Source organism: Anser anser (assembly GCF_964211835.1).
Source record: "Anser anser genome assembly, chromosome: 3".
Classification (NCBI taxonomy): Eukaryota; Metazoa; Chordata; class Aves; order Anseriformes; family Anatidae; genus Anser; species Anser anser.
In genome coordinates this window covers 31,604,722-31,624,580 of record NC_139722.1, presented here as the reverse complement: position 1 = coordinate 31,624,580, position 19,859 = coordinate 31,604,722, and the positions used below count along the sequence as shown (strand labels likewise).

Below are 19,859 nucleotides of genomic sequence, written 5' to 3'. Positions count from 1 at the left end.
TGTGTATAAGGTGTGCTCCATTTTGCCTATAGCAAGATTTTGGATGTAGAAGAGCAGGCTTTCCTAAGACAGGGCACTGCCCAGTCCTTTTTGCCTTATGGCATCGTTACAGGTCTGGAGGCTGATTTCTAATTTGACTCGGCTATTGAGTACCACTTGTACAGAGAAGATTACCTTCAGTACACAGAAGATTTTAGAGAAACTAGCACCATTCAGGAGAGCATGGCTAGCTAGACAAAGCCCACTTCCTTCACAGTGGGACAGCCAAAATGAGTTAGGAACGCAGTGGCTACTTCAACAGAGGTTTTCTCAAGAGTACTTTCCTGGGCTTTCTGGGTTATCCCTTCAAGGACTTGCACATAAGCACATCTTTCTGAAAGATCTCTCACGCAGCTACCAGGAAACAGCTGCAGGATTTGCTGATAGACATAACTTTCTCTTAAGAAAAGAGAGAGTTGATAGATGGAGACTTCTGCTTCGTAAAGCCAAAACACGACTGTAAATCTTGAAAAGGAAGCTAAAATAAAAATTGCAATTTCTTTTTTGTTCAAGTGTCAGGCAATAAACGAAGCTGAAAAAATATCTACAAATCCAAAGTTTTATGAGAAAATATGCAGCAAACCAGAAGAGACTTCAATTCTCAGATATGAACAATGAGAAGGAACTGGGTGGATACATCCATCACTGCCTTCTGACCACAGGAAAGAGAAAATATCAGTGTGTGCTGGTGGGTACAGAAGCCTCCGATGCCGAGGGTGCTCACACGTACTCTGCGTAACAGACACAATCGCACAATGCTTTTTTTTTTTAAAAAAAATCACCAAATCAGACAAAATTAACCATGTCAAATCTCAAAATATTAACATTTGTTTAAGAAGTGAGATGACATTTAAACATGTTAGAAGTTTTCCCTAGCTGAACAAGGCCTATCAAATACATGAGTATGCAGAAACTTGTAGGATACACAACAGCGACCAGTGAGTCAAAACCCACTACAGAGGGATAATTTGAGGATGTCTAAGCAAATGGGTGAAGTCGGACATTATTTGCTCCTGTCATCTAACTGAGCTAACTCCAGCTGTGTCAGTAAGAAAGTCTTCCCAAACGGTGCACCCTACTGTGAAAAAATAAACAGAACAGGTATACCCTGAAAATAACTAAAAAAAGTGAGGAAGAGCACTGGGATGAGCCCTCTGTATTACGATGCAAAACATGCTTTTTAGCAGATGAAACAATCAGAAAATCAAAATAATGAAGTATTCTTCTCATGCAGCTTCCCTTTAATGTCACATGTCACACTGAACTTTCCTGTAGGAATGACAAACTGCCGTATCATACTTGGTGAAGAGACTAAAACCAGAAGAAAGACAACTTGATCTAGAAATAGCGCTGCTGTGGTTTCCTTCTACTTTCTCAAAATATTATCAGTTTTACCACAGACCACTACCACACAGGATCTCTGAGGAGGCACAGGACAGCAGTTCCGGAAATGTAATGAGTAACTCACTCTGCCCTACAACCACCAACAGGACTCAGTGAACTCACAATACTGTTCAGTTTTATTTCAGCTGGGAATTCCCTCTCTCTTCCGTCCTCCTTTTCCCTATTCCTCCCCCTTCATGAATTTCTCTTTCCCTTCTCTCTTGTGGCCTGCTTCTGAGCATCACAGTTCAGAACAACAAAGGGCTCTACTGTTAAGTTTATTTCTATAAATAGTATAGAACAGATATTACCTGATTTTTGAAAGGGTTAGATTATAAATTTGTATATACTGTATAATTTCATCTAAAAGGCGATCTGTCATGGAATCAAAATCAGCAAAGGTATCATTCTGTAAAATAAAAGAAATAAAAAATAACAACTGTGTTTTCTAATGCAGTAATATACATTCTGCATTCAGTCTGAACTCTTATTCCCAGTGTTTCGATTAACAACACACAAATAAAAGCATTTATATTAACTTTGAATACAAACACTACAGCTAGGTATTCTCATTTTTTCAAGTTTTTTTTTTCTTGTAACATGAAATAAAGTAATATACATTTTATTGTTAGACTACTTTCTTCTAACACACCAAAACAAATCTTAACAACATGACACAACCAGCCTTACTTCCATGCCTTCCTCTACATATAATCTTATCTTTAGTGAAACTGAAGACCCAACTACATATTCAAAACTAAATCACACTGCCCATGAAATAAAAATGAGACAATTACTGCAACAGCAGAGTCTACATAAGTGTTGTTTATTCAAAACAAACAAACAAAAAACTTTAAAGCCTTATTCCCAATTCATAGCTGATTCTCTACAATGATTAACGGTAAGAAATTTGAAAAGAGGTAGGCAAAGCTTGCCTAAAACTTTTCAACACAAGTTCAAAGGATCTACGCTATAATCTGTACTGTTCAACATATTGATAAATGACCTGAAAAAGGGAAGAAGGAGAATAACAAGACATCAGAGTTTGTAAACGAAACCAAATATCCAGGATAATCAAATCTAGAAATGACCAGAATTTCAGAAGAATCTTATAGTACTGTATGACTGGGTGATAAAATGGAAAGAAATGCAAAATAATATTACACAGGGAAAAACAGCCCTAAATACACATGTAATCAATAATCTGTATATCTGTGTTCTATAAAATAATTCACAATAGAAAAGTCAGGAAAGAACAGAAAATATCAATATACCATTTTATAATTTCATAGTGCACAAACATCTTCAATGCCCTGTCAAGTTCTGACCAACCTATTTTAAATGACAAGAAGTTTGAAAATGGGCAGAGAAGGATATCATCCAGGAACTGTTCCACAGGTGTTCCTGAGAAATACTAAATGAAGTAGGCCTCTTCAGTTGCCTCCTTAGGAGGGAGAAATTATACTTGTTTAGGAAATACTTGATTAACTGAAGCAGAAAATGGGGAATAATTACTGACACTTTTTTTCCCCCAAAACAAGATGTAGGATTGGTTTAAATTTCTTTGTTTGCAACTGAATTATTCATGTATATGAACCATGGAATTAAACTGTATGCTGTGTAAACGGTAAGTAAAATCATTCAAAAACAAATCAGCCAACATTAAGCAGAGATGTCCATCAGTAGCTATTAGGCTCACTGGTCTCAACAGAATTCACAAATCCCAAAGTTTCAGAACTGCTGACTGCCAAAAACTATAGTGCTATAGAAGAGAAAGCATGGCTCAGTGCCTGCCCAGCCTGTTCTCAAAGCATCCGAGCAGCTATCTTCAGAAACACACCACTGCACTAAGTGAACCTCTCCTCTGAGCCGCTGAAGAGACTCTGTTCTAATACTTCCCTGAAGTATGTCTAATACAATATGTAACACAAAAAAACAAACATGTAAAAATTAGTCTTCTGTGCTTTTCGAAGTTTACTTCATCTGAAAATAATAAAGTTCACAAAAGATGAAGACCAAGGTAATTTGATATGGATTCAGTGTCATGATGCAGATCTTGCAATTTGCTGACAAAAGATTACATCCTGCAAAATAACACATCTCCCTTCTTGCCACAGAAGTTTCTACTATTAGTGCTTTTACCATTAATATAAAAAAGTATTTTATAAACAATCCTAACTGATAATACTGAGAATTTAGGAGATATCAGTATACACAACAAAATGGCAACAACAAATACTTCTCCTTACATATTTTCCTTCAATGTCATACTAGGCTTTGTAACTACTTTAATGCAAGCCACAGAACAATTCACAGGTTCTGCTGGAATACAATAAAAACATATAGAATGTGTTAAACTGCATAGAATAGTACTATTAAATAAACATGTCTGAAAACGTACAGTGTTTATTGCTTTACAAAAAATCTTTTGTTAGTAAATACCTGATTCCTTTCGGACATAAGAAAATCTATTCTCCCTCCAGGCAGCCCTAGCTCAATGTAAGTCTTCACTAATCTTAGATCTGCGCTGTTACCTTAAAAGGAAAAACAACCAAGAGTTATATACTGCAAAGTGAATTTGCAATAAAAGCATTTAGAGTACTGAAATGAACCTATGGCACAAGTTTATATTTAAACACAGTTAATGATATTCTCAGACCTAATTAAAATTCAGTGAGACTCAGGAAGATAAACTGCAATGTCAAATACAGCGCCAAAACGAAAATGACATTCAGTTGCAGACGCCGTTTTAAAAAAGCAAGGATTTAGGAAGGCGTTTCATTTTTTTATAGCATCCAACAGATACATAGCACTGTGAACGTTAAATTCTTGAAAACCTAATTAACTTTAATAAAAGTCAATTAAAGAACTCAGAACTAGCTTAAAGGATTCGGTGAAGCAGCAAGGAATAATGGCAAGTTGTAAAGTTTTTCACACAGTAAAAAGGCAAAATGGACCATCAGTAGATAAAGATATGCTTAGACTGGTATATGAGACAACTAAAGCTAGTTTATAAGACTCCTGAAGATTCTTCTGTATCAGTGATCATGCATACTTTTGAAGAAAGGGTACCCTTTCTGCCTTAGAGAAAAAAAATAAATCTCATTAATAGGAAAGAACCTTTATGTACTGTTTTACAAGAAAATTCTAACTATATGGATTATTCTAAGGCTTTGAATACATGTTCTTATAACAACAATTTTTATGGCCACGTTAACTTTTGTGTTAACTCTAAGCATACAATAGCACACAAACATCTACACTAGTAAGAAGGAAGATTTCTGAGTTCAGTTTCAGAAGAGCTTAATAACGGATGCCTTCTGCTCAGAGGAGGAAAGAAAAGCTATTTTGTTATTTTAAAATTCTTTAACTAAGAAATTTGAAAAATGAACAAGACAGCTGTGCAATGTTAGTCCAGCCCAATATTCTATGTATCGTGTCTCCTTGCATTTTGTCTCAAAATGAGACAAAAAGGTTAATGGCAGAAAGATGGGAAATAGGTTCCTAACTACAGGGGGTGCCATTTCTTAGCATGCACATACATATTGAACTAAAAGCAGGTGAGTATGTTCAAACTTCAGTGCGCCCAGAGGATGGCAACAAGGCTGGTAAAAGGGCGGGAAGGCATGTCTTGTGAGGACAGGCTAAGAACACTGGGTTTAGCTATTCTGGAAAAAAGGAGGTTCAGAGGCGACCTCATTGCTGTCTACAACTTCCTGAGGGAAAGTGCAGAGAGGTGCCAGTCTGTTCTTCACTGGTAACCAACGAGAGGATGTCCAGGAATGGCACAAAGCTGCACCAAGGGATGCTCAGACTGGATATTCGGAAAAATTTCTTCACCGTAAGGGTGGTCAAACACTGGAACAGGCTTCCTAGTGAGGTGGTTGCTCCATGCCTGTCACGAGTTCAAGAGGCATTTAGACAGTGGCCTCAACAACATGCTTTAACATTTGGTTAGCCCTCAAGTGTTCAGGCACTTATAATCGTTATAATCAAAGATCTTTGTAGATCCCATCCAGCTGAACTACTCTAAACCCTTCTGTTCCACACTACTTAAATTCTCCTACCTTCTTTCATTTAGCAAGAGATTTTCTCATCTCTACTATAGCAAAGTCTCTGTCCTTGGAGATACTCAAAAACCCCACTGGACATGGTCTGGGGCAACCTGCTGTAGGTGACCCTGCTCTAAGCAGGTGAATTGGACCTCAACCATTCAGTCACTCTGTGATCTAACCTTTTAAAACCTAATAAACAATTGCCTGCAATTTACACACACATTTTTTTTTTAAATAAGAGTATACACACCTTTTATTTTCCTTGACAATGTAACACTACAAATTCTAAATAAAGCTGTTTTGTTACTATCTCTCTTCTGTTATCACAGTACGGACAAACACCTAGATGATGTAAAAACTGGAGGATGTACCTAATGTGAACTATGCCATACACCGGGTTTATGCACTTGAAAGTTTTACTGAAGACAAATGTTACACAAAATTCTTAATTTAAATGTATTTCTAGAACACATTGTTAAACATAGCAATACAATGTCAGATTCCCAACTCCCTCAGGTGAACCTATTCCTGAAGTGTTCAGTTCACAGTTCAAATAACAAAAGTTAAACCTGACTGGTAATCTGAACTGCCATCTCATTCAGTATCACATTTCCCAGCATACCATCTAGGCCATGGACACAGACTATAAGATGTATTCCTTCTCCTGAACAGTCATCCTCCTCCATACTGAAGTAAGGTATTGAAGAAGCCAGTTTGAAAACATCACTATACATGAATCCGGGAAGTTTAAGTTGCTTCAATTCTTCTTTAGCCTGGAGGAAACTGGAATGAAACAATACTTATGATAAAATAACATTTACTATGGCCAGACAAATTTAGGGTATCCTAGGATACAGTTTTCTATTGACTTTTTACTTTTGTCTTCTATGTAATCGATATGAAGAAAAGATATTTATCAAATTACTATTTTCACAAAATAACCCAGTTCCTCAAAATACTTCTTCATTTCAGCTTCCTAAAGTCCCCTTTCCTCTGTAACAAAATCTGTACCCTAAGATCAACTCTTATTTCCTTTGAATATCTCTGCTATCTGTAAAATATTTCTGAAACCATAGCTGATTCTGCTTTAGTTCCAGTTTTAAGTAAGCGACAGCTTTGTTTAACTGCAATAACAACATTAGATCTGGTTCTAATTCCTGTAAAGTCAAGATAAAGATTTCTAGTGACTTCTGATAATTCTTGCCAAATTTAAGACCTATTTTCCTAGGTTAGCAGAGGTAGTGCTGAATTCGCTCACTATAAAGTTCCTTTAATATGCTGAACAATTGTTATTTGCGTCAGAAGAAACTAGATCCAGACCTCTGATCTCTTACCTATTAGGAGAGGGCTTAAACTATAGCTTCTATAAGCTGCCCACAGGCCAAGAGTTCCTCCTGCTTCTCCCTTTCTGTAGTTTCTTTGTGTATGACCTTTCTACAAAGTTGCATATCAGTTTTCCCTGCAACGCTTCAAACAGACTTGCTTCATGCCAAAAGCTTTATGCTTCTTTCTCTCCTTTATTTGTCTTTTCCACATGACCCCTCGGCGTCAACCCCACAGCCTGTCCTCTTCTGCCTGCTCCTTGTTTTTCTCTCACTCTACGTCTTGCTCTCTGGTTCCCCAGCTTTTTCTTTAGCTCATTCCTCACTAAGTGGTAAGAGCAAACCTCAATAAAGTCGGCCTAAACAGAGACCACTGCAGAGAGCTGGTCTTATCTCTCTGCAGCAGAGTTTACTTAGTTTGTACCACAAGAATGTTTAACGAATGAGATGTACCCAAGTTTGGTCTCCAAGAAGCAGCTCCTGCCCTCTGCAGTCCCTGTGGCCCCACCATCCACGTGACTGCTTTCCCCAAGGCCAAGTCCTTGATTTTACTCTGAGTGCCCTCTTTCTTTTATTGTTACAGAAAGCCATAAAATAGTCTCTGCTTTTCAACCTAGTCCATGCCAGTCCCCATTATCTCAACGCTACATTTCTGTCTTCTCACTTCCAGTCTCGTTTCCTCCACAATCACTAGATCCTTCCTCCTGCTTACCACAAACTGTCCGGTCTTTATCTCTTTTGTCCGCTGATTCTTCTCCTTGTTCCTACTTCTCTTCCAAGCCTTCTTCATTCTGATAGCAACATTTTGCTTCCAATACAACACAGCACATTAAGCTGCTGCTTCCCATGTTCTGTTAGCAGCAGGAATTATCACAGAAACTCCTATTTTTGCATCTGGGATCCCCAATGTTCCTCTAAATTTGACCTTCCTGGTACCCAAACTGTAGTGTAATTTAGAGGTGTTACGTTTTGGATATTTGAAGTTAAGATTAAAAAATAAGGCTGTAATCTTGTCCAGTATTGCAAAATAGCTTCACAACAAATAGAATGGACAGTAAGTTACAGATACTTTTTGCTTTTATGTTTTTAAACTCGAAGCATATTTTTCTGTATATGCTATTTTAACAGCTTCCATTTCATTAAACACCATTTTTATGCTCAGTAGCCACTACATCACCACTTTCCAGCTGAATGCTTATTTTTAAAAAAGGAACATATTAACGAAACAAGATACATGCATTTTGCTTGAAGTTTATGAAACCACATGAAATTGCAATGTAAATCATATAAGGAATTATGTGCTAACACATTTTCCATATTAACATCTAAAATGTGATGTTACTGAATATACAGAATCCACAAGACACTGTCTTGAGGGCACTTGAGCATAACCACATTTTTTTCCCCTTTTACACTATATTAACATCATTTCTAAAAGCAAATAAACTTTGTTTTAAAACAGTCACTTACGCTAGCATTTGAGGTTTTGGGGAGCTTTCATACCAGGAAATAGATGAAGCTGAGCTGTAGGATGTGCTGCCTGGCTGCTGTGTAATTGCATCAGATTTATTCCTTGAAGAACATATAACATTGCAAGGAGAGTCTCTCAGAGAAGATGGAAAAGACAGACAACCAGTAGTACAGACGGGAGGCACAGTCATTCCGTCTCGCAGATGCCCACTATCAATCCTTTCAGATCTCAGGGCTCTTTCTTCTGCTAAGCCATGATCCTGGTCAGCACTGGAAGCTCCATCATATATACCGTAGTCTGTTTCTTCATAATACCCGTTTTCAATCATTTCTTGATCATCCTCTTCTTCCTCATCTTGTTGGGAAGAGCAAATAATTTGCTTTTCATACATTTCTTTTTGAGGGCTAACAGGATTGCTGTTGTCCATAGGCCAAATATCTGAAATATCTGTGCTGCTTCGAGAGCCAAAATAGTTTTCTACAAACCCTTGTTTTACAATATCAGTACTACTGGTGGGAGAAGGATTATCTGTACCAGTTTCACTTTTAGCTGCTGACAATTCTTCCACCGTTTCCTTTAGTTCTAAAGGCTCATTATGTTTTCCTTCATTTGTTTTTTCAACCTCATACCCTGCACTTACAGATGAAGAACCTGAAACAACAGATGGCTCACTCAAGCAAGTAATTTCTAAATGCAATTTAACTGTTTCTTCTGTAGTGTTATGATGCCTTTCGAGGTCCTGAGAGCCCTTGCAAGTTGTGCCAAGGTCTGTCTGTGGGCTGTTACTTTTCAAATCAGTAGATGTAACTTCATCTGAAACAACTAAGTCTAAAAGATCTTTTGTTCCTGAGAGAGAGGAATGTATAGACAGAGTTTCGTTATCTGAATGCCCTGAAAATAGAACACACTGTTGCTGCAAACTGATATTTGATTTTTTAATGTCATCGCATTTTGGCAAGTCAACTGCTCCAAGATCCAATACAGTTTTACTGTCACTTAGCTGGCATTCAGGTACAATAGTTATCTTTGAATTTTCATCAGGTGAGAGTTCATCATCATCTGAAGGCAAAGAATTTATGGATGTCAGGGATGATTGTATTTCACTTACAGCGCTGGTACTCTCAGTACAATGGCTTTCCAATGCATTTTTTATAGCATAGTCTGGTTTTAGCAAAAGCTGAGGAAATAATCTCTCCGTATTGTACACACTTTGCCCTTGAACATTTTCAAAAACCTGATCAGGGTTGGGGAGAGTTGCAAAAGAACTTGGTTCACTTTCTATACCAGAATCTGAAAACCTAGAAGAGGCATATGTCACACTAACATCTGGTAATTTAGTCATGTCCCCACTTACAGAAAGTTGACTTTCTTTTGTAGATAAACTAGGCTGATTATTTTTCATTTTTGTCAAGACATCACTGGTGTGTCGGAAGTTTTTTTCATGGACGTCTTCCTTTTCAAGCACTGGTTCTACTGAATGCAGTTTATTTCCAGATTCTGAAGTCTGAATATTGGGTGTCTGCAAATTCTCTCCTTGTACTCCATCTTGCGGAAACTCAGACCACGATCCAATATGAACAGTTACTTTCTCCCCTTCATAGGGATTCTTATTACTTGGTTTGACCTCAATTGTCCTGACCCCCGAGGAAGGTGGCTGACCTCCTTCAAGTATATCTCTGGGTTGCAGAGCACTATCTACTTGTGTAGTTCCAGGACCTGCCTGGGAGATCGTAAGTCTACCAAAAATAGCCGCGTTTTCACAGTGCACAGGGCTACCCTGACTTGGTTGAACACCTTCAGTCTTAGCAGTCTTTTCCTCAGTTCCCGACGACAAACACGTAAATTCTCTTTGACTTATTTGCCTGGTGCAGGTCTTTGTATCACAAGGAAATCCACTTAACGTAGGGTCCAGCCCTTCATTAGCATTATATGAAGGCCTGCCTTCTGAGCTTTTAGAGGCATCTTCCAGTGCTGTACTTTTCAAACATTTGTAGCCTACTAAGACCACAGAGTCCTTAGAGTTCTGTTTCACGACTTTTTTTGTGTTTTCAGGTTTCATTGTTTTCATGAGCTTAGTAACCTTAACTTTAGGTTTATTTGTATCTTCATTTTTCCCTTTCAAAGACTTTGTTAGCATCTTTTCACTTTCTGAATGCCAAAGGTTGGAGGCACCTGCAGGTCTTACTTTCAATTCCGGGCTAGTAAATCCAGCTACAAAACCTTCTTCAGCTTCAAATTTATCCAGTTTATTGGACTCTGACCTTGGAAGATTCTGAACTACCAACCAGGGTACATCCAGATCTTTTACCAAAAAAAAGTGAGAAAAAAAAGGATTGTTTACAACAAGATTATGGAAGTAGCTGAAGCTATAAAACACTGGTAATTACAGAATTTTACACATCCTCAAAACTCAAATTAGAAAAACATTTCCTAGCAAACAAACATACTCCTTCAAAGCCAGCAAGAAACGACAAGAAGAATACTCAGTTTCTACATCACTTTTGCTCTTTTTTTTCAAAAAGAAAACTGCACTGTGAGGTGTGTTTACCTTCAGTAATTGAATCTAAATACCGATCTTCAAAGATTATAGGCAAGGAGTTCATATCTCCATCTAGTTCACTGCATTCAATAGGGAGGGGTGGAAGAGAACTGCAGAAGGAAGTGTTTTTGATAGCTGCACACATCTGTAGATGACTCTGAGCACTGAAAAAAATGAAGTAGTCCTACATGAAAAAATAGAACTGTTTATTTTTACATTAACAGAAATCAGCAGTAGTTTAATTCCCTTTAGTGGAAGCTTTTCCACTAATCACTTATTTAATAGAAAAATTATTCCATTACTCATTTGAATTGCACTGTCTTAACTTGTATGTTCTTCCCTAAAAAACTTCAAATCTCTGTTTAAGAACATTAAGTTTCTTTTGAACTTATGTAAGTATTTTTGCAAGACAGTACTTCTACACAATGTTAACTACAGAATAACTATGTGCTTAATGTTATGCACTTCGAAAGGCTACTCACTGTAGTTCTTGATAGGCAAGGGCAGCTTGCCTAGGATGCTCAAGACAAAAGAATGCTTCTGCAAATCTGCGCACCTGCAAGATCCAAATAATGTTAGAGCTAATTGTGTATTACACACAAGTTCTGAAAATTCACCACGATTACTACGCTGCAATGCTATTAACTTGAATTGAATTATATAGTAATAATAATTGAATTATATACATAGTTTTTGGTGGTGGTGGTTTGTTTTTTCAACGTTCAGTCTGGGCAAAGAAGGAAGAGGATACCATAGGCAAGACTTGAAAGTGAAATGAGAATTTTAACTTGTGTACTAGATGACTGAGGGGAATTATATTAGACTCAACTGCCTGCTGAAAACTTGATTACCAAGAAATGAATCAACTAAACCAGGCCCACGTGAAATAACAATATACAAAAAAATATTAGAAATTTCAGGAGAGGAAAGGAAGTAACTGTTTGATGGACACTTCTGAATGGGCTTGAGGATTACCTTCGGAAGCAGAAACCCATTACATGCGCTTGAGAAGTATGTTTCAAACATTTCACAAACACCCTCTAGCCCACAACTAAAACATTGTGCAAAAAAATCTTTTGTTTGTAAAGATTTCAGCTGTGATTGATAAATAACAATGTATGCTAATCATAGGCACTGTATTCAAGACTGAATTGTATGCCTGAAGTTAATAAACCATGCAATATTAAAATGGTTTTTTGTAACATATGGAAGATTATTTCTTTATCATCAGGTATTTATTTTCCCAAGGTACTCTGGGCCTTCTTCTTGCTTTATCTAATTTCCCAGACAGTGACTATGATAGTTTCATGTTCTGTAATTTCCACCTTTTCCTTTTTTTTCCCCCTCCCCTTCATAACATAAGAAAAGCTGGTTAAAAAAATGCTCTGAGGTGCTTAAAAAACAAACAAAATCAACTCAACAAACACACAAACAAACAAAACACAAAAACCTCACACAAACATTAAAACCCCCTATCTCTAACCTGTATTAGAGGCTGAAAGTCCTTCTGTCCCAACCTCTCAAAATTCTATTTACTTTTTATATGAAATAAATCTCAGTGACATGTCACCTATGAATAGTCATAGAAAATGTTTTGAAGCAACAGAAAGCACTACACCGTATACTGCCTTGTAAATGCAACTTCCACTCTCAGCAGTGACCAGACACACACACAGAGCCTACCTCCTCTCCTTCAGAAATGGCACTCTGAGTTTATGCACGCACATGCTGCTTTAGAACCAAGTGTTCCTAACTATTCCCCTGTGCTTTCCCAGATCCTTTTCTAAACAGAGGTCTACCTTGCAAATATGTCATTTTGTCAGGGCTAATCCTCAGCCTTTCCCCCAGAAAGGTACAACATTGTTTTATTATTTAAAAACTAGATGTTAGAGCAACTGATTATTAAGGCTGGACTGGTTATCATTCTAAACTGAGCAACCTAAAAATTAATTACAGATCCTAACTGATCACGTAATAGAAAATAAGACAATAACAAGAGTATTTCCCTATTAGATGCCTGTGATTTGAGCCAAGAAAAGGGCATATAGCTGTTTCCCAGTAGGGGAGCAAAGCGCTTTTGGTTTTGGATGCAAGCAATCACTTTACCACCGACCAAAACCTGGCTTACACGGAGAACAGATCTTTATAATTCTGTCAATACCTCAAACAGAAAATTAAGGGCTTTTTATTTGCAGTAAACCCCATTTGTAATTGCTTAATTAATTCCAGTGCTTTTGAAGAAAATCTGATTCTCAGCTCTGACAGCGCTTATTTTAACAGCAACGGTAGAAAACTAGTTGGATGCAAGCTCCAAAATTGCTCCAAATGCCCAGATAATCAGTATTAAAGAAACAAAACAAACAAAAAACCCCTCACAACAGTAGTTTATTATGTTTAATCAGCGTGTACCTTATGGAGGGACTGAGACATTTGCTAGGACACTGTTAAGCAGGCTCTGCAGCAGCAGATAGCCCACCAGCTGGCACTGGTGACTCAAATGCTACCAACTTGAGCTGACTCGGCAACGGCTTTGCAGGAGGAAATTGTAGGCACTGCTCCTAGTCCCTACAGGCTTCCTCAAATTATGCACTCGATGGTCCTCCCAACGTAAGCAGAAGAAAAATTGGATAGAAGAAGTGCTGTGGAGTACATACTGAGTCCCTGGCACACCGATGAGTAGCAGCACTCAGATCTTGGTTCTCACTTCTCCTATTTTAGGACTAATCACACTGTAAGAAATCATTTTGGAATGACGTGTTCAGACCTACCAGAAGATGTCACTATGAAACAAAGAGTGTGTGCAAACTTTGTGTAATATAAAATATCTTAATCAGTTTTTTTTTCCAGTGTAGTTGCAAACCTTGTTAGTGGGCTATTGTAGTTGATGGATGTTCTAATCTGAATTTTTCCTGCTTTTTATGTAGCAATTAAAATCTTGTATAGTGTTTTACAGAGATGTACTCAAATAAGATATTGCATTTCATTATGACCTTATTTTCTAACAATACTCCAGCAAAAGCACCTATGCACAGAGGGGGAAAACTATTTGACCAAATACAGATGACAGGCATTTCTAGGGGATATTTTACTTGAAACATCTAAACCAGTCAGATGGATGAATCCCTAAAAGCGTTCATTCGTCTTAGATTAATATAAAACTTTCCCAGGGAGAAATTTCCAGTGGCGAGTACAGTCTACAAATACTGCAAGATGAAAAGGTAAATTTAGAAAAGATTTAGAATCCAATATAGACCAGATGAGAACATCATTTTCTAAAATGAAAGGACAGAATTTTGTATAGTGCAAAAATCTTATTTTGGAAAAGACAGATATGCTCTCAAGAGAGTAATTATAATTAGTAGGTCATCTCTCAAATTCCACCTACATTCACTAACCAGAAAGTCTACATCATTTAACATGCAGATAATGCCTCTAGTGAAACATGATCATTCCAGGTTTCCCCAAAGTTTATATAAAGGTTTATAGTCTCAAGACTATTAATGCAAATTGCAAAATGTTATGGTAAGCCCTCAAAAACAGTATCCAGAATCAGTAATGCTCTTAAAAATATCATGGCTCAAATTTACCATCCCTTTTTAATTTTAAGGTTTACTGACGTTCTGCAGTGCTAAATCCTGCTCAACTGGCAGTATGTTTCCTTATATATATTTAATTGCACATATTTGCAAATTGTTTGCACCAGCTCTTCACATCTTGGGAGTACAGGAAACCAGTGTGGTATCTGCAAATTAGTGCTTGTAAAATTAAGTATGATCACATTGCTGGTTCTATGTAAATTGGCTCAGGTAAAATTTCCTTTTCAATGCTGTATTATTCAATTTGTGCCAGACAGCAGCCTTGGAGACAGCCTCCTTGCTCTTCGTTATCAGGCCCTAAATAAAAAGGTAAGTTTAAGATTACCAGTGTCCTGCATCTCTTTTTCAGACTTTGATGTTTGGATAGATACTGTAGTATCCAGTAACTGCAGAACTCAGTAATAGCAACCGGCCACTTCTTTCAAAAATAAAATAAGCTTTATATATATATATTTAATAAAAAATAAGAACATTTTCAGTAATAACAAGGGTCAGCTCTGAGTTCAACCCTGAAAACTCAAAAGTTTTAGAGACAAAGTATCATCCAGTAGCAAGCTACATGGAAGACTATGCAACCATCTTCAGCTCACCACCACTATGCTGCAAATGTAGCTTAATACCTAAAGAAAAGAATATTTCTGCTGCATTTATTAAAGAAAAATGTTATTTTTTCTCTTCTTAAGAAGCAAAATTTGCATGTGATGTGATGCCTGAAACAAGATTATTTATTCAGGGTGACATCTAAGAGGAGAAGTGGGCATAAAAACAATTGGGGGAGAAAAATGCAGGTACGAAAGCAAGTAACAGGTTACATAGAATCACAAACTAGCTTTGGTTTGAAGGGACCTTAAGGACCACCCAGTTTCAGCCCCCTGCCATGGGCAGGGACACCTCCCACCAGACCAGGTTGCTCAAAAGCCCCATCCAGCCTGGCCTTGAGCACCTCCAGGGATGGGGCATCCACAGCTTCTCTGGGCAACCTGTGCCAGGGCCTCACCACCCTCTGAGTGAAGAATTTCTACCTAACATCTAATCTAAACCTCCCCTCTTTTAGTTTAAAACCATTCCCCCTTATCCTGTCATTATCTGACTGAGCAAAAAGTTGTTCCCCCTCTTTTTTGTAAGCCCCCTTTAAGTATTGAAAAGCTGCCATGAGGCCTCCCTGGAGCCATCTTTTCTCCAGGCTAAACATGCCCAGCTCTCTCAGCCTTTCTTCAGTGCTCCAGCCCTCTGATCAACTTTGTGGCCCTCCTCTGGACCAGCTCTAACAGCCCCACATCCTTCTTGTGCTGGGGGCCCCAGGCCTGCACGCAGCTCTCCATGTGGGGCCTCACAAGGGCAGAGCAGAGGGGCACAACCCCCTCCCTCCCCTGCTGGCCACCCCTCTGTTAGTGCAGCCCAGGACGCAGTTGGCCTTCTGGGCTGCAAGCACACACGGCTGGCTCATGTCAGGCTTTTTGTCCACCAGAACCCCCAAGTCCTTCTCTGCAGGGCTGCTCTCAATGAGTTTTTCTCCCATCCTGTCCTCATGTCTGGGATTGCCCCGTCCCAGGTGCAGCACCTCGCACTTGGACTTGTTGAACCTCATGCGGTTCACATGGGCCCACTTCTCCAGCCTGTCCAGATCCCTTTGGATGGCATCCCTTCCCTCTGTTGTATCGACTGCACCACTCAGCTTGGTGTCATCTTCAAACTTGCTGAGGGTGCACCCGATCCCACTGTCTATGTCATTGGTAAAGATATTCATCAGCCCCAAACAGACCCCTGAGGGACACCGCTCGTCACTGGCCTCCACCTGGACACTGAGCCACTGACCACCACTCTCTGGGTGCAGCCTTCAAGCCCATTCCTTATCCAGTGAATGGTCCACCCTTTGAATCCATCCCTCTCCAAGTTGGAGATCAAGATGTAATGAGGGACCATGGATTGATCAGGCATGATTCCAACAAATCAGGAATCAGAAGGAAGGGGGAGTAAGGGAACTATTCAGCTTCTGTGATGCTTTCCAGTTTTCACGAAAATATTTTTAATACACACAGTATCTCAATTCATCTCCAAAATACTTTGATTTATATTCCCTAAAAGAACTGCAGTAAAATTCAGTTCTTAAATTATTTGAGAGCTAGAGAAAATGACATAAATCTGAGACTTTAAGAAACACATTTAAGAAGCTAAGGACATATCATTACTAGCATACACGTATATTTAACAATGGTCCAATTAAAATAAAAATATTAATACTTTCGGCTCTACTCAAGGTATACTTGTACAAACACTACCTTAGCAGCAGCTGAATGCCAATGCAGGTTAATTGAAACAATATTCTCATCTTATAGCTTCCACCCCAGTTGAAGGATTCCAGAATTTGTATGAAAAGCACAAAGGCAAGTAAGATTCATAGATAGCCAGTAAATTGATCACACCTTGCTACTGCTAGCATAGTCACTCTAATAAATAAGTCTTGCACTCTTTCTGAAAGATCCCACTTCTCAGAATAGGCTATTTGCACAACCACAATTCCCTCACTGAACAGTGTGATTTTTCAAGGGCTTACGTAAGACCCCAATCCAAGTATCCCTCATAATCAGTTTCCCCTACAGAACCAAAACAAGAAGGCTTCTGGTGCAAGTGATAGAAATGCTGGTTAAACAAATCAAGTCTCTGCAAACTAAAACTTTAAAAATGACTTTATTTTGGATTGTCACTATTACAAAGCACTGATACCATGTACTCTCACTAACCAGACCTACGAATGAACTCTCTGCAAATGGTTTTACAACAAGAGCCTCCAGATAAACTCTTAAAATGACTTCTTATATGTACGTGATACATGTATGGATTATGATGTCAGAGAGTAAAGATGTGACGCTAGCTAAAGATCAAGTTGTGTGATTGGGGAACAAGGGTGGTGGGAAGTGTTGTTTGTTTTAATGAATTTTACTCCCTGAAAAATTTTAAATGTTTTGTTTCTTCAAATCCTTGACCACGAAAGAGGGGAGGAAAAGATATATTTATGAGAAGATAAGGGCAAAGGTTTAGCTCATACTTGAAAAGTGAAGGTTCAGCTCATACTTGAAAATATTTCACTATGTGCTGTGGTTTTGCATGTAGAAAGCAGCAACTGTATATACACATCACCAGATCTACTGCGTGTGTAGTTACCATGCATCAATTTTTATACATACACACACATAAATGCCAAATCCTGTCTGGATTGTCTCTTCTTTTTTGAAATCTCACTCCAGAACCCTTTCACAGCTTAGGAACGTTATCAGTTCTCAATTCAGAAGAAAAATATGTTTCATTTTATGATGTAATCTGGCAGCCTAACTGCAGTAGGGAAGGAAAATGAGTGGGCACTAGACATTGCTCCTGCAGAAAAATACATCATTCTACACAAACACATCTCCCACAGACTGCAATTTGCCTTCTGAAATGCGTTTCTTATTCAGACAATCAGTGAATAAACATAAACAATGTACTTTATGTGTATTTTATATGTATGTACTTTATATATATTCCAAGAATAAGCTCTAACAACATTATATACAAACTAATCAATGCAACGCAACAGCTCCCTTTGTGATTCCAACTACCTTTCCCTAATAAAACCTGAAAAATTACAATTTGGAGTGTCATTTCCATTACAATGTGTCTCAGCAAGAGTATGAACATCCCATTTATAACACCAGAGTTAATACTTACTCTTAATGTGTGATGCTCTTGTGCAAGCAATGCTGTGACCTCCTCTTGTAAAGTAATGACCTCCAGAAATTGCCCCCAGAGAGCCATTAGAAGTGAGCAAAGCTGAGCAAGATTCATATTTATAAGTTCTGCCAGTTCATCGGGATTTTCCATTTTCTGAAGTATGGAAGAAAGATTTACATGATTACTAGACCCTAATGAACAGACAAAAATTAAAAGAAGTGTATTTCATCTTAGTAAGAAATTTAATTTTAAAAGTAACTTCCAAATGAGAACTGTTTTGTCAAAGTATTACAATTGAATTAACTTATATTACAACACTACCAACTTGTTTTATTAGTATTTTAAATATTATCTAGATGTCTATTAGCATTAGAACTCATGATCTTAAATTGAGGCAACAAAACCATTAATAGCAACCATAACTATGAGTTGCAACTGTTTGATTTTCTAACATGCAAAAATATAGTGCCTGAAAGGAATCAGAATTAGAAAACAGAAAATTGATTCTAGGTATATTAGTCCAAATTTGATACAATCCTAAAAAATTAATGAAGACATTTCCACTTTGGAACATTAACAACATACAGTAATGCTTATATGGCACTATATGCCTACATACACTTTAAACATGTTCAGGAATCAATATTATACTATTTGATAGTTACAGAATAGGTTTCCTAGAAAGAGGTCATACAAATTCAGTGCAAAACAAGTTTTTCTTTCTGAGAGTGTACTGTAATCCTGCGATCCAGTTCCATGCAAGTCAACTGTAAATTGTTAGCCTTATATTCCCTACTATTTTAGAAGAAAATCTAGCTTTTCCGAAACTAATTGGAGACAGATAAGGCATTGAGGCAAGGGGTTTAAAAAGTAAGTATAGTAAAGATCCAACGCCAGCAGTATTAAAGGGGAAGCGTAAAAAAAGATTACAAATACTGAAACACCAACTTAGGAGGCAAGAGTAGAAATAAGAGGAACTTTTGAAGAGAACTGCATAAAAGAACAGAAAGGAGAAAACGGAAAAAAACAACTATAGTTTAGCAAGCTAAGGGAAAAATTAGCAAAAAAAAATCTTAAGTACTAGAAAATATATAGAAACTACATAAATGTAAAAAAAAAAAAAAAAAAGCCTTTCTAGTTTATAAAGTAAGATTATCAGTTGCTCACAGAAAGCTAACTGTGTTGGCTTTCTTTGTCTCCAGTTATACAGATAGCATCCTTTCAACATCAGTATTACATTTCCTTGCAATTGTGCTACTACTTTTGAAAGGACGAATGAAAGTTAAGTCTACTACAAAAGCTGGGTAGCTAGCCCACTCAGCAACAAAGCATGGACCATCCTGCATAAAAGTCTTCAAACTTCTGCTTTAAATTTGTCTGTGATAAGGAAATCAGCTCTTCAGCTGAGGATAATTCTGTCTGGTGCACATTAAAGAGTTGAGAAGACAAATCTAAGTAATCTATAGTGGACAGTATTTTCTTGAGAATGCATGGAAAACAAAAGGAGACAGCCTCAGGCCAAGTCCTTCTGGATGCGGGTATGCCTTGGAGAATCTGCTTTTGTACAACTTATTACTCATGCTCGATCTTGTAACTGTTATTTGGTATCTTCAAAAAGAAGGGATTCAAATAATGAACACATAAAATTCAAAATGTTATTTTAATACAAGTAATCCATCTTTCTATAATCTTCAGTTTTATGATCTTTAACAGTTACCACGGGTACTACTGCCATGCTGAGCCACC

The 19,859-nt window shown here is 37.7% G+C and overlaps 1 protein-coding gene across 5 annotated transcripts in view; it reads right to left on the bottom strand.

The window, feature by feature from the left end:
- FAM135A (family with sequence similarity 135 member A) overlaps nucleotides 1-19,859 on the bottom strand; it is an 83,226-nt gene that overhangs the window by 16,368 nt on the left and 46,999 nt on the right. For 4 of the 5 annotated variants that reach the window (XM_083832491.1, XM_083832490.1, XM_083832489.1 and 1 more), the window contains 7 exons: nucleotides 18,111-18,266; nucleotides 11,292-11,365; nucleotides 10,819-10,973; nucleotides 8,270-10,571; nucleotides 6,100-6,260; nucleotides 3,865-3,956; nucleotides 1,734-1,831 (listed from right to left, as the gene is read on the bottom strand). In XM_083832491.1, coding sequence (XP_083688617.1) covers nucleotides 1,734-1,831; nucleotides 3,865-3,956; nucleotides 6,100-6,260; nucleotides 8,270-10,571; nucleotides 10,819-10,973; nucleotides 11,292-11,365; nucleotides 18,111-18,266 — 3,038 coding nt within the window. The remainder of the gene's footprint in view (nucleotides 1-1,733; nucleotides 1,832-3,864; nucleotides 3,957-6,099; nucleotides 6,261-8,269; nucleotides 10,572-10,818; nucleotides 10,974-11,291; nucleotides 11,366-18,110; nucleotides 18,267-19,859) is intronic. The other variant, XR_014582939.1, reaches the window with a different exon arrangement.